General features: G+C 42.0%; 1 protein-coding gene across 1 annotated transcript in view; it reads right to left on the reverse strand.

Moving 5' to 3' along the window:
- Positions 1-4,139: 4,139 nt before the first annotated feature.
- mmp25b (matrix metallopeptidase 25b) overlaps positions 4,140-12,848 on the reverse strand; it is a 57,845-nt gene continuing 49,136 nt past the window's right edge. Inside the window, exon 11 of the mRNA XM_055176203.2 lies at positions 4,140-5,134. Coding sequence (XP_055032178.1) covers positions 4,881-5,134 — 254 coding nt within the window. The 3' untranslated portion in view covers positions 4,140-4,880. The remainder of the gene's footprint in view (positions 5,135-12,848) is intronic.

Below are 12,848 nucleotides of genomic sequence, written 5' to 3' on the forward strand. Positions count from 1 at the left end.
CTGAACCTGCATTAACGACGACAGTGGGGCTTCCGGCCTTAGTCAAACGGGTTGGCACGTATGGTCGGGTTGCGATTTTGGCGCTTTCTTGTGTCTTGTGAATAGTATGCCATACAGACCCGTTTGCCACTGAACCTGCATTAACGACGACAGTGGGGCCTCCAGCCTTAGTCAAACGGGTTGACACGTATGGTCAGGTTGCGATGTTGGCGTTTTTTCGTGATCTTGTAAATAGTATGCAATATAGACCCATTTGCCACTGAACCTGCATTAACGACGACAGTGGGGTTACAGGCCTTAGTCAAACGGGTCGACAGGTTTCATTTTCTCTTAAAAATTGGAAGGTGACCCTTAGTTACCATATATACCGTCGCAGTGGGCCCCCAATTTGCAAAATCCTCAATTGTGGATAATATAATTATGCCGCAATAGTTAGTCTGTCTGAAACTAAGCTGATTAAACCACATCACTGTGTGACACTTGCATTACATGTGAACGGCCCCTACGCTAATATGATTTTGTTTTTCTCTCCCTGTCTCGTCCTTGGGTCCCATTGACCCTGAGGACAATGGGACAAACAGACCCAGTTCCGGTAGATGTGAAAGTCGGCACACCTCTGATCTACTGGTCGTCCTTCAATGTGATGCCCAGCTGATGCCTGACCAACGACCACCGGCAGGACCCGCTTAATATCCGCTTAATCTCTGCTTAATCTCCGCCTAAGCTCCTTATCCGTTAATATGTGTGTATATACATGTATATCTCCCAAGGGTTTTTCCCTCCTAGGACTTTTATTTTTATTTCCTCGGCTAAACAACCCGGGGTTTTTGTTTTTTTCTCCTAGGGGTTTTTTTACCCCGGGGAGGTAGCCTGCTTGGGCTTAACTTAACTTCTTCTTCTCGACGTTACATTAGTAATATGCTCGCTCATAATGTCGCGTCATAGCCGCAGCAAATTTGACTGCTTATGCTATTGTGTATTATGTTATGCTATCTGTCGTTTTTCTGTGCTTTTACTGCTTCTATTAATGTAAAGCTGCTTTGAAACAATTGAGTATTGTGAAAAGCGCTATATAAAATAAATTGAATTGAATTGCCTATGGTTACTGAGTGGTTTGTATTGGAACACCAGTGACCGGCCTTCCCTTCATAAGGCCATGTTCCGCCTACATAAAAATAAGGGGTGGAAGGCTTAGGTGGGGCACTGGAAGGTGTAGCCTTCCATGATGCTCCCTGCTTACCAGGGTGATGAGATGTATGGGTGATTCTCACGAAAACTTGGTTTTAAAAATGTCAAGCATGAAAATGTAAAAATTGCTTAAATTTACTATTTTTCCCACCAGACATTGAAAAAGAAAGTCTGGAGTAAATGGGAACTTTAATTAAAAAACTTTTTCTTATCATTTAACACTTTTTGTAACATAATTTAAAAAATTCGTCCTAAAAAATCTCATTACCGCAACAGTCAGAAAACATCAACAATGACATATTTTCAAAATGACATGACAAACCTGAAAGAACATAATTTGGAGATTCTGCACATGCATTTAAAATCAAAGTATTATGCTTCTATTAATTAAATTAACATTTAATAAGCATCTGTTGCGGTAATGATAATCAAAATGTCGTGTAAGCAGTCTGACAAGACAATATTTCAAATTAACTGTAAAAAAATGATCTTACCTGGGAGCCATCTTGAAGTAACTGGTCCATGTGCTTGGTCACTCAAAATCAAACTTTATTAAAATTCTGTATGTGTGCTTAAACTGTTCTCAAAAAGTGTTGCGGAGGATGAGAACATCAGGCATGGACACATCATTTTCCTAATTTTTCTTCATTATTATTATACATGAATATTCAGTAAATATTTTTCTGTCATCTAAACTAGTCTAGCAAAACATCCATTTATTTTTTTTCTTAATATTTTTGTGTTAATTTGATTAAATCACAACATAACGCATGTTCAAACACAGCCGGACACATTGCGGTAATGAGAATTTCAGCAGAAAATGAGATAAAATTTCCAATTATAACTTCTTATGTTGAAATAACACATTGTGCAAGGTAGAACACAGTATTGTGTTAATTCTGATGCTTTTTAATTATACTATATTACACATTTTAAACCTAAAATCATTAGTGCCGTGGTGTTTCAATGGTTTCGTGAGAATCACCCATATAGTAGATTAGTGTCACTTCACAACTGGATGTCTAAGTGGTACATAACATAGGGTTTATAGACAGACGCATTTTTAGATGAGACCTGACCTGCTAAAGAGAGATGGCCTCCATCCGTCCCGGGAAGAAAGTGCTGTACTCTCTAGGAATTTGACCAATAGTCTTACTTGTGATCAGAGGCGGACACTACTTAAGTATTTTTACTTTCCACATAAATTTTTAAGTATTCATATTTTATCATTTTTTTCTTTGGAAAACATACATTCAAATGCATATTATCATAATTTTTATTTCACAACATTTCAAAATTTTGAGTTTCTTTATTTTTATATTTTAGTACATTAAACATCTAGTATTTTTTTACATTTACTTAAGTAAAAAGTACTTTTGTACAATTATTATATAATGTTTATATAATTAGGTATTAAATCCATTTTAATATGCAATATAAAAGGAATACATGGTATGATTTTATGCTTTAGAATGTAGTGAATATTTTTTAGTAAAGTAATTTTTTTTCCCAAGACAAACACTCTGATAAAGCACAGATGCTTGGAAAATTTACTTAAAATACTCAAGTAGTGTCCACCTCTGCTTGTGATAATGTCTGACTATCCAGGGCCCAGGTCATGAAACAGACGGATCGGCTTACCCGATTATAGGTTTATACCCGATTTATACCCTTAGCAAGTGTAAAAATATCCAGGTATTGGCAGCAATTTGCACCAAAACGTATTCGTTTTTATTTAGGCTACTTAAAATATACATTTTTGATTTTTTTCTTTAAATAAAATGAACACATAATCACTCTGAAATTAACATTTGCTGAACTTAAAAGATGATCTACACTTATCTGACATTTTGTGTATTAGATTTTATATAAAAGATATCACAATTATTTTTGCTTCCTCAAATCCATTCCATGTGAATTTCATGACACACACGCCTCGGTTTTTGTAGTGTTGTGATACGCAAGCAGGTGATAAGTCAGCAGGACGTAGCAACAGTTTAAAAAGTAGAAAACAATCTTTATAAATTTGGTCACTTTTTAAATAACAAAAGTATTGCACATATACTAATAATCATACATTAATGAATCTGTTTTTAGTGATGCAAATAGGGCTGTGATGATGCATTGCGTTTCCCATTAAATTACCTGTCTGAAATCGATTCTGAATCGCAAGACTCCATTTCTGTAGCTGTGTCCCAATTCAAGGGCTGCAACCTTATAAGCATGGGACCTTAAAGATGAGCACTCGGTCTTTCAAGGTGGAAGCCTCAGAAGTTCGCGAAGAGAACTGAAATGAGACGGTCTAACCTTCGGACAACCCATAATTGGCGTCACCTGCTGCACGCGCCTGTCAGCAGGACATAGCGGAAACGTTTCTGACTTATTAAAATAAATATGAAATCAGAAAAATATTAATTTAGTTTAGAAAATATGACACGTTGATGTAGATGAAACTATTCAACAGTATATTAAATTAATCAACATTAGAAATATATGCATCCTAAAAATAATAATATTAACAGAAAACATAACTTATAATACTAAAACAGTGACAAGAATTTTTTTTTTCTGAAAAATACCCTTTTTTAATAAAGGTTTTAATTGTTTATTTTAGAATATCCAGCCGTTATATGCAGCCGTTGCAGGCGTGCAATGAATATTGGGATATCCTCGGCTGTTAAGGAACCATTCGTTCTATCATTAACATCGCGGAGAAATTAGGACGCATTTTGAGGCTTCATTCTAACCCTAACCCATCCTTTGATTTGGGACGTCCTTACCAGCCTTAAGTCGCGCTGCTGTGACGCAATCGGTCTTAAAATACGTCCTTAGAAGGTCGCAGCCCTTGAATTGGGACACAGCTTGTGTCTCATGATCAGTAGGAATCTTTATCATTCTAAAATGAGTCTGAGTTATTTATAATGTGCATTTAAAAAGCAACACTCGTCAAACACAGTCATTCAAAATATTCTTTATTATCATGAAAATACCTTAAACAATTTGAAGAACAGCGATGTAAACATGCTTATAGACATTTTCTGCAATAGCGTTCGTAATGGTACTTCTTCTGTGGCACAAATGGAGTTTCTGCACGAGAGCCCTCTGGCTTTTGGATGTGGTGGCATTTCACAGTAATTCATTCAAATGAATTCACTAATGCATTTGCACGATTAATTGTCCCAACCTTAGATGCAACATATGTTAAAAACGATGCATCACGATGCAGTGCTAATTTATATCTGATGCACAGTTTTTAAACCAATGCATTGCATCATTCATTTTTTTTTGCCAATGCACCGAGCGAATCTGGGAATCTTCCCATCCCTAAGTGGTACAGAAGGAGTAGCATGCACAAACTTAATATGAGTGGCTTTTGCTAAAGTATAAACTATAAAGTATAAACCTATACTGTTCAAAAATAAACTATAAAAAGTAAAACATTTGTAAAGTTCAGTTCATATTAATTGCCTTTCACCTTTAATGAGATTTACAAAAACATTTATATAAATCACACTTTAATAGATCAAACCATAAAATATATTCACAATGTACTAAAACCCTAACCCTAATTCTGTTAAGCTGCTTTTAAACATTATTCATATACATTTGAAGTACTTTTAAGTTATGGTTCATAAAAAATAAGTCAGATGAAGAATGTCTTATTACAAAACTCGTTGCCAGGAATTTGATGCCTATATGAAAACGGCTAGATAATGCAATAATATGACTGATACTAACCAAGAGGAAGTACTATGCATTACGGAACTGTTGAAGTCACAGTAACAGTTTCCTTCTCTTGAGCGTGGATTGCTTGGAAGCTTGGTGGGAGCTGATTCTTGACACATCATCCAATCAACTGCTGTTGATCGGTGACTGACAATGTCTTGGTCCAGTCCTCCGCTCTTCAATACCCAATATGAGTTGTTCTTGAAGAAATATGCATCTCCTGAAAATTTAGATGAGATGTTATAATTTTTTATCCCAAATCTTTTCTCGGCACAGTCAACAATAAAAAAAACCCCTGTAGAAGCAGGGCTCCAATGGGTACAGTTCTATAATGTAGGAAGTGGATAATAAATAGATTAATCTGGATTAATAAAATAGAAATGGGATTTAATCTTACTCCTTTTTTATATTTTTTCCACATTCATTTACAGTGCTCTGTAGTTTTCTCATGAATATGACTGATGCCTTCCTTCTCAAAAAGCATGTGTTAATTGTTACATTTATGACATTGTTTGTGTTATCCTATTTGACAAATTATGTTTCATTTTGTGTCGATTTTGTGTTAAATAAATAAAAGGAACAAAGCACCTAATCATGAGACCTCAAAAAGGCAAAACCAGTCAGAAATTCAAGTAACTGAAGATGATAAAATAAAATGTAGCTTTGACACAAACATAATTCCTACATGTAGTACTGAGGTCTAGGGAATTTTCTTGTCTGTATACAGCTTTACAATCAATCATTAAACAGTCTAAGGGTGGGTTGCACCAACAAGGATTAGATCTGGTTTAGATTACAGCTTATTTAATAATTCAATCTTGTTTAAAAATAATCAGGGTTACATTTAAACTGTCATTTTGATCCAGGTTTTTTATACAGTAAATCTAAATTACCTTTAATTATGTTCCTCCATTACTTTAAACTTAGATTTAAATCTTAGTAAAGGATTAACTTTAAACTTCTGGCATTTGAGGAGGTTTAAATAAAAATGTAATGTGTGGCTAAATTATCAGAAACAGACACTGCGAGCATGGTGGCGCTATTTAAAAATGCATTTATTATTATTAAGTCTCAACAGAGTGAGTTTGTGTTAATGAACACATCTTGTTCATCATGTCACAATATAGCGCTTTTCACATAGACATTACGGAAAATACATGGAAAATGCATCTGGGATTTGTCTGGGATCGTTAGATTTTTGGATCATTCACACTGCCAATGATTTGGCGGAATCTGTGTTTTTGTTCACACAGGCACCATAAAAATCCTGTAAAGACACGTGACATGTTTAAAGTCCTACTCTTGGTAGTTTTTTTTCCCCGCAGCATCTGAAGTTTGCTTATTATTTGTTATTTCTCGCTCCAGAAAACGTGCATTTTTGTTTATGATAAGATTGTAAAGGTGTGCGTGATGCGAGGTTCTGTCATGCTGGTGAATGATCTCCGCTTAAAAGTAGATATTTGACAAGCTCCTTGATCTCTGCCTCAGTCCAGTTTGCAGATATTTCTCATCGTGAATGTGCATTTAAAACCCCTGATTTAAAGAGCTGAATGATATATCTTGTTGCGATTACGTGCAGGCATTTTTGTTTATTATTAGTTCATATGAACGTGTGATGTCCTATTCTTTTATGCTGGTGAATGATCTTAGCTTCAGAGCGGATAGTGACGAGCTTTCTGATATTTGCTTCAGTCCAGTTTGTCGACATTTCCTCGCTGTGAATATTAATCTGTAAACCCCTCGTTTTAAAGAGCTGAACCATAACTTCATGTTGCCATGACACGCATGTCCTCACTATGGTACGCCTCTTATGGCATTTTTTCTGCATCTCATTGTTTCTGCATCTCATATATATATATATATACATTATATATATATATATATATATATATATATATATATATATATATATATATATATATATATATATATATATATATATATGTTTATTCCCCGTATGAAGCAATTAAAGCAAAACTCTTATCACAATTATGCAAAATTTATGGGAGGTAAATTTTTGATTCACACGGCGCGATTTACTTATGTTCGTGTGTGTGATGTAACTGTATTTGCTCTAGTATTTAACGCAGAAAAAAAGCATGGGCTCTATCTTACACCCGGCGCAATGCAGCGCAATGCGCGACGCAAGTGTCTTTCGCTAGTTTCCACCCTAATTTTCACGTTTAGCGCCGCGTTGTTTAATTAGCAAATGCATTTGCGACCCCTTTTGCGCCCATGGGCGTTCTGGTCTGAAAACGAGGCGTGTTCAGGCGCATTGTTGGCGCGTTGCTATTTTGAAGCAACTAAAATAGACTACGCCATTGACCAACAAAAACCTGTGTTTTATGTTATTTAAAGAGTGCATTAGTAATATGCGCCTATAAACGGGAAGACAACGCGGGTTTGCTTATCACATAGTACATGAATGCGCAGCAGCACAAAAATGCTTTTAAATATGAAAGATTAAAGGATGGAATGAACAACAGTATTATTGAGTCTCTTGGACAGAAATGAGACGTTAGAAGGCGCAAAGAGCTGCTTCACCTGCAGCCTGGTAAGTAAATAAATGCGTTGCTTTAAACAAATGCATCTGTTTTTAAATGTTTTTTTAATGCTACCTCACGGATTTATTGTATATGATGACTCTGTACCTGTGGATATGGTGAGATGCGAAACATTTTTAAGTAATGCTTTAAAAACTCTTTGCTAAAAAAACGCTGTCCAAAGTGCTGAAACGTGCAGAGAGCCGTTTGTAAATTCTTTATCTCCTGTTGTCACGGTAGGAAAATCCATTGTTTTCCTCCGTGTCATGTTTGTATGTGTGTGTTGTTCACTTACCCTGCCATGTGCTCGTTAGAGCAATCCCTGTCACCTGTGTGTTGATTGTCTCGCTCCAGCTGTTCATCATTACATCATCTCCATATATACTCACCTGACTTTCTGTTCCCTGCCAGATTCTATTGTTTGCTCAGTCTCCGTGTTGCTTGGTTGTTCCCTGTGCTTTGGATTACGTGTTTCAGTTTGGATGTGTATTGTCGTCGTCGTCTTCGTGTGGATGTTCCGTGTCAGTCTGGATTTCACCACTGCTCACCACTCCACCAACGTCGCACTCAAAGCACCAACTTCCACCGTAGTCATCGTCACCATTGCCATCAACAACACCGGACTGGATTACTTCCGCATTGACATTGAATACTCTCTCTTTGTTTATATTTAATAAACATTGTTCTATTTTACACCTGCGTTTGCTTCCGTCTCTTACAAGTCATTACAGAAGAATCTGGCCAACATGGAAGCAGCAGGTGGTCAACCAATCTCCGCGTTGGAGGAGTTTCTCCAGCGATCGATGGCTCGTATGGATCATCAGGATAAGACCATCGAAGATATGCGGAAGGCCGTCCAGGTAATGGTGGCGAAGGTTTCCGAGCTCTCTCAGCGATCTCCGGACATCACGCCTCCCACTGCGCCACCCATGCCGCCCGCACCATCTTCACCTCCAGGGGGTAGTTTCATCCCGGAACCGAGACTTCCGATCCCGGAGAAATACGCCGGTGAGCCCAACTATTGCCGTACTTTTCTCTCTCACTGTTCTTTACATTTCGCCCAACAGCCCCGGACATTCTTCCTCGAGGAAACCAAGGTAGCGTTTACGCTCTCACTTCTCTCGGGCAAGGCTGCCCTCTGGGGGACGGCGGTATGGGAAAACAAGGACAGCTGTTGTTCCTCGTTCGCCTCGCTTTCTGAAGAGATGAAAAGGGTTTTCGACCGCTCCGTCGCCGGGAGGGAGGCCGCCCGTCTCCTCACGGATCTCCAGCAGGGGGAGCGGTCGGTCTCAGACTATGCCATCGAGTTCCGTACCCTGGCGGCGGAGTGCAGGTGGAACGAGGAAGCGCAGTGGGATCAGTTTCTGCATGGGTTGGCGGATCGGATCCAGCGAGAGATCGTTACGGCGGAGTTACCCACCTCTCTTAATGGGCTGGTGGATTTGGCGATCCGGGTTGACGCACGCCTGTCCATTTCAGTCAGAAGAAGGACTCACGCCACGTCCCAGTTGAGAGGGGAAGATGCAGGTCCATCCAGTGAAGTGTCCGCCGGCGGTCTCTCAGATCCGGAGCCCATGCAGGTGGGTCGAGCTCGGTTACCCCGGGAGGAGAGAATGCGGCGGAGATCCCTGGGACTTTGCAGGTACTGTGGCGAGCTGGGTCACCAATGTCAGCGGTGCCCGGTTAAAGGACCACACCCGATAGCCAGGCAGAGGCTACTTTCGGGCGGGATCTCCGCACAGAGGACCTCTATGACATCTACCTTCCTCCCGGTGAGACTACGGTGGTCCACGAAGTCACACACTGGGCACGCACTTCTGGATTCGGGGGCGGAGGGCAATTTCATTGATAGCTCTCTGGCATGTAAGCTTCAGCTACAGTTCATTCCACTCACCCACCAGATTGAGCCCTTCGCCCTCAATGGACATCCATTACCCACTATCAAGCACACCACTGCACCCATTACACTCATCACATCTGGGAATCACACTGAGACAATTTCATTTTTTATTACTGACACTGCTCTCGCCCCCATAGTTCTTGGACATCCTTGGCTTCATCTCCATAATCCCAGGATCGACTGGAAATTGGGTTCCGTTATCAGCTGGAGCGAGGAGTGTCATAAGTCCTGTCTTGTCTCTGCTTGTGTTTCTGTGTCTGAGTCTGTGTTTCAGGGGAAAGCAGTGGATTTGTCTACCGTGCCCGCGGAGTACCACGACCTGAAGGAGGTGTTCAGTAAGTCGCGGGCTGATTCTCTTCCTCCTCATCGTCCCTATGACTGTGCGATAGACTTATTGCCAGGTACGTTTCCGCCTAAGGGCAAGTTATACTCTCTGTCCGTTCCGGAGATGGAGGCCATGGAGAAATATATTTCTGATTCTCTGGCAACGGGGTTCATTCGACCTTCCTCATCTCCAGCGGGGGCGGGGTTCTTTTTTGTGGGGAAGAAGGACGGATCCTTGCGACCTTGTATTGACTACCGAGGGTTGAACAACATCACGGTAAAGAATACTTATCCTTTGCCGTTGATGTCTTCAGCTTTCGAGAGGTTGCAGGGAGCGTCCGTTTTCACTAAATTGGACTTACGTAATGCATATCATTTGGTTCGCATCAGGAAGGGGGATGAATGGAAGACTGCGTTTAACACCCCTCGTGGCCATTTTGAGTACTGCGTGATGCCTTTCGGTCTCACGAACTCGCCGGCAGTCTTCCAAGCACTCGTTAATGACGTGTTGCGAGACATGGTAGACCAATTCATATATGTTTACCTGGATGACATATTGATTTTTTCTTCGTCTCTCCAGGAACATTTGCAACACGTACGACGAGTGCTTCTGCGGTTGTTAGAGAATGGGCTTTTTGTCAAGGCGGAAAAATGCGTTTTTCATGCACAGTCTGTTTCTTTTTTAGGACACATCATTTCGACTGAGGGTGTTCGCATGGATCCTGAGAAGGTTAAGGCTGTGGTAGATTGGCCATCCCCAGAGTCTCGCAAGGCCCTGCAGAGATTTCTGGGGTTCGCCAATTTTTACCGGCGTTTCATTCGCAATTTCAGCCAACTAGCCGCACCTCTGACCGCTTTGACCTCCCCTGGTTTGACGTTCAGGTGGTCAGACGCAGCTGAGGCTGCATTTGCCAAACTGAAAAGCTGCTTTGTTTCAGCTCCCATTCTCGTTACCCCTGATCGTTCACGTCAATTCATAGTGGAGGTCGACGCGTCAGAGGTGGGGGTAGGAGCAGTGTTGTCCCAGCGCGCATCCTCAGACGGAAAGGTTCATCCTTGCGCGTATTATTCCCATCGTTTATCTCCTGCGGAAGTTAACTATGACATTGGCAATCGAGAGTTGTTGGCGGTCAAGCTAGCACTGGAAGAATGGCGTCACTGGCTTGAAGGGTCGGGTGTACCTTTCATTGTATGGACGGACCATAAGAATCTCGAATACATTAGAACTGCCAAAAGACTTAACTCCAGGCAGGCTCGGTGGGCATTGTTTTTCGGTCGTTTCGATTTTACACTTTCTTACCGGCCGGGTTCCAAAAACATCAAACCCGATGCTTTATCCCGTCTTTTTGAGCGTTCCGATCGTACTGCTACTCCCGAGCCCATTTTACCGGAGAAAATCATTATCTCCGCGCTCAGATGGGAGGTCGAATCGAAGGTTTTGACAGCCTTAGAAGGGGTAACGCCCCCGGCTCGCTGCCCACCGAACCGTTTATTTGTGCCGGAAGGGTTACGGTCAGACGTCCTCCAGTGGGGTCATGGTTCCAGTGTTGCTTGTCACCCAGGGGTTAGTAGAACTAGGTTTCTAGTCAAGCAACGATTTTGGTGGCCTGGTATGGCTCGTGACGTCCACGACTTCGTCTTGGCTTGTTCGGTTTGTGCCGTTGGTAAGACTTCCAATCGTCCTCCAGATGGGTTACTTTTACCGCTGTCTGTCCCTTCGAGACCCTGGTCCCACATTTCGCTAGATTTTATTACCGCCCTCCCACCCTCTAAGGGTAATACGGTGATTTTGACCGTAGTGGACCGGTTCTCGAAGGCGACCCATTTCATTCCCTTGCCCAAATTACCATCAGCCAAGGAAACAGCGGTAGCTGTCATTGACCACGTCTTCCGAATACATGGCCTCCCGACAGACGTGGTCTCTGACAGGGGTCCCCAGTTTGTGTCCAAATTTTGGCGAGAGTTCTGCAAATTGCTAGGGGCGACTGTTAGTCTTTCGTCCGGGTTTCATCCCCAGAGCAACGGTCAAACCGAGCGAGCCAATCAGGACGTCGAAAGGGTGTTGCGATGTCTGGTTTCCAAGAATCCTTCGTCCTGGTGTCAGCAACTCTCAATTGTGGAGTACGCACACAATTCTCTGCCGGTGTCATCTACGGGCATGTCTCCATTCAAGTGTAGTTTAGGGTACCAACCACCTAATTTTGTCAGTACTGAATCCGAGGTGTCGGTTCCCTCCGCAAACGCACTAGTCCAGAGGTGCCACCGCACCTGGACCAGAGCTCGCAGAGCTCTGCTCCAGGCAAGGTCACGCACCAAGGCCAAGGCCGATCGCCACCGGTCGAAGCCTCCCCGATACGTCGTCGGTCAAAGAGTGTGGCTTTCAACCCAGAATATTCCGATGCGTTCCGTCTCGAATAAACTTGCTCCCAAATTTATTGGCCCGTTTTCTGTTACCAAAATCATTAATCCGGTAACAGTGCGTCTTAGCCTTCCTCCTGCGTACAGGAGGGTTCACCCCGTCTTTCACGTTTCCAAAATTAAACCGGTGATTTTTTCCCGTCTTAATCCGCCTGCCCCGGTTCCCCCTCCGCCTCGTATCGTTAATGGGGAGACCACTTATTCGGTTAACCGTATTCTGGACTCCAGACGGAGGGGACGCGGATTTCAGTACTTGGTGGATTGGGAAGGTTACGGTCCGGAGGAGAGAAGGTGGGTTCCTGCTCGGGACATACTGGATCACCGCCTTATTGATGAATTCAATCAGCAGGTAAAGCAGGCTGGGAACGCCGAGGGGCGTTCCTAGGGGAGGGGGTACTGTCACGGTAGGAAAATCCATTGTTTTCCTCCGTGTCATGTTTGTATGTGTGTGTTGTTCACTTACCCTGCCATGTGCTCGTTAGAGCAATCCCTGTCACCTGTGTGTTGATTGTCTCGCTCCAGCTGTTCATCATTACATCATCTCCATATATACTCACCTGACTTTCTGTTCCCTGCCAGATTCTATTGTTTGCTCAGTCTCCGTGTTGCTTGGTTGTTCCCTGTGCTTTGGATTACGTGTTTCAGTTTGGATGTGTATTGTCGTCGTCGTCTTCGTGTGGATGTTTCGTGTCAGTCTGGATTTCACCACTGCTCACCACTCCACCAACGTCGCACTCAAAGCACCAACT

This window comes from Misgurnus anguillicaudatus, chromosome 4 (assembly GCF_027580225.2).
Source record: "Misgurnus anguillicaudatus chromosome 4, ASM2758022v2, whole genome shotgun sequence".
Lineage (NCBI taxonomy): Eukaryota > Metazoa > Chordata > Actinopteri > Cypriniformes > Cobitidae > Misgurnus > Misgurnus anguillicaudatus.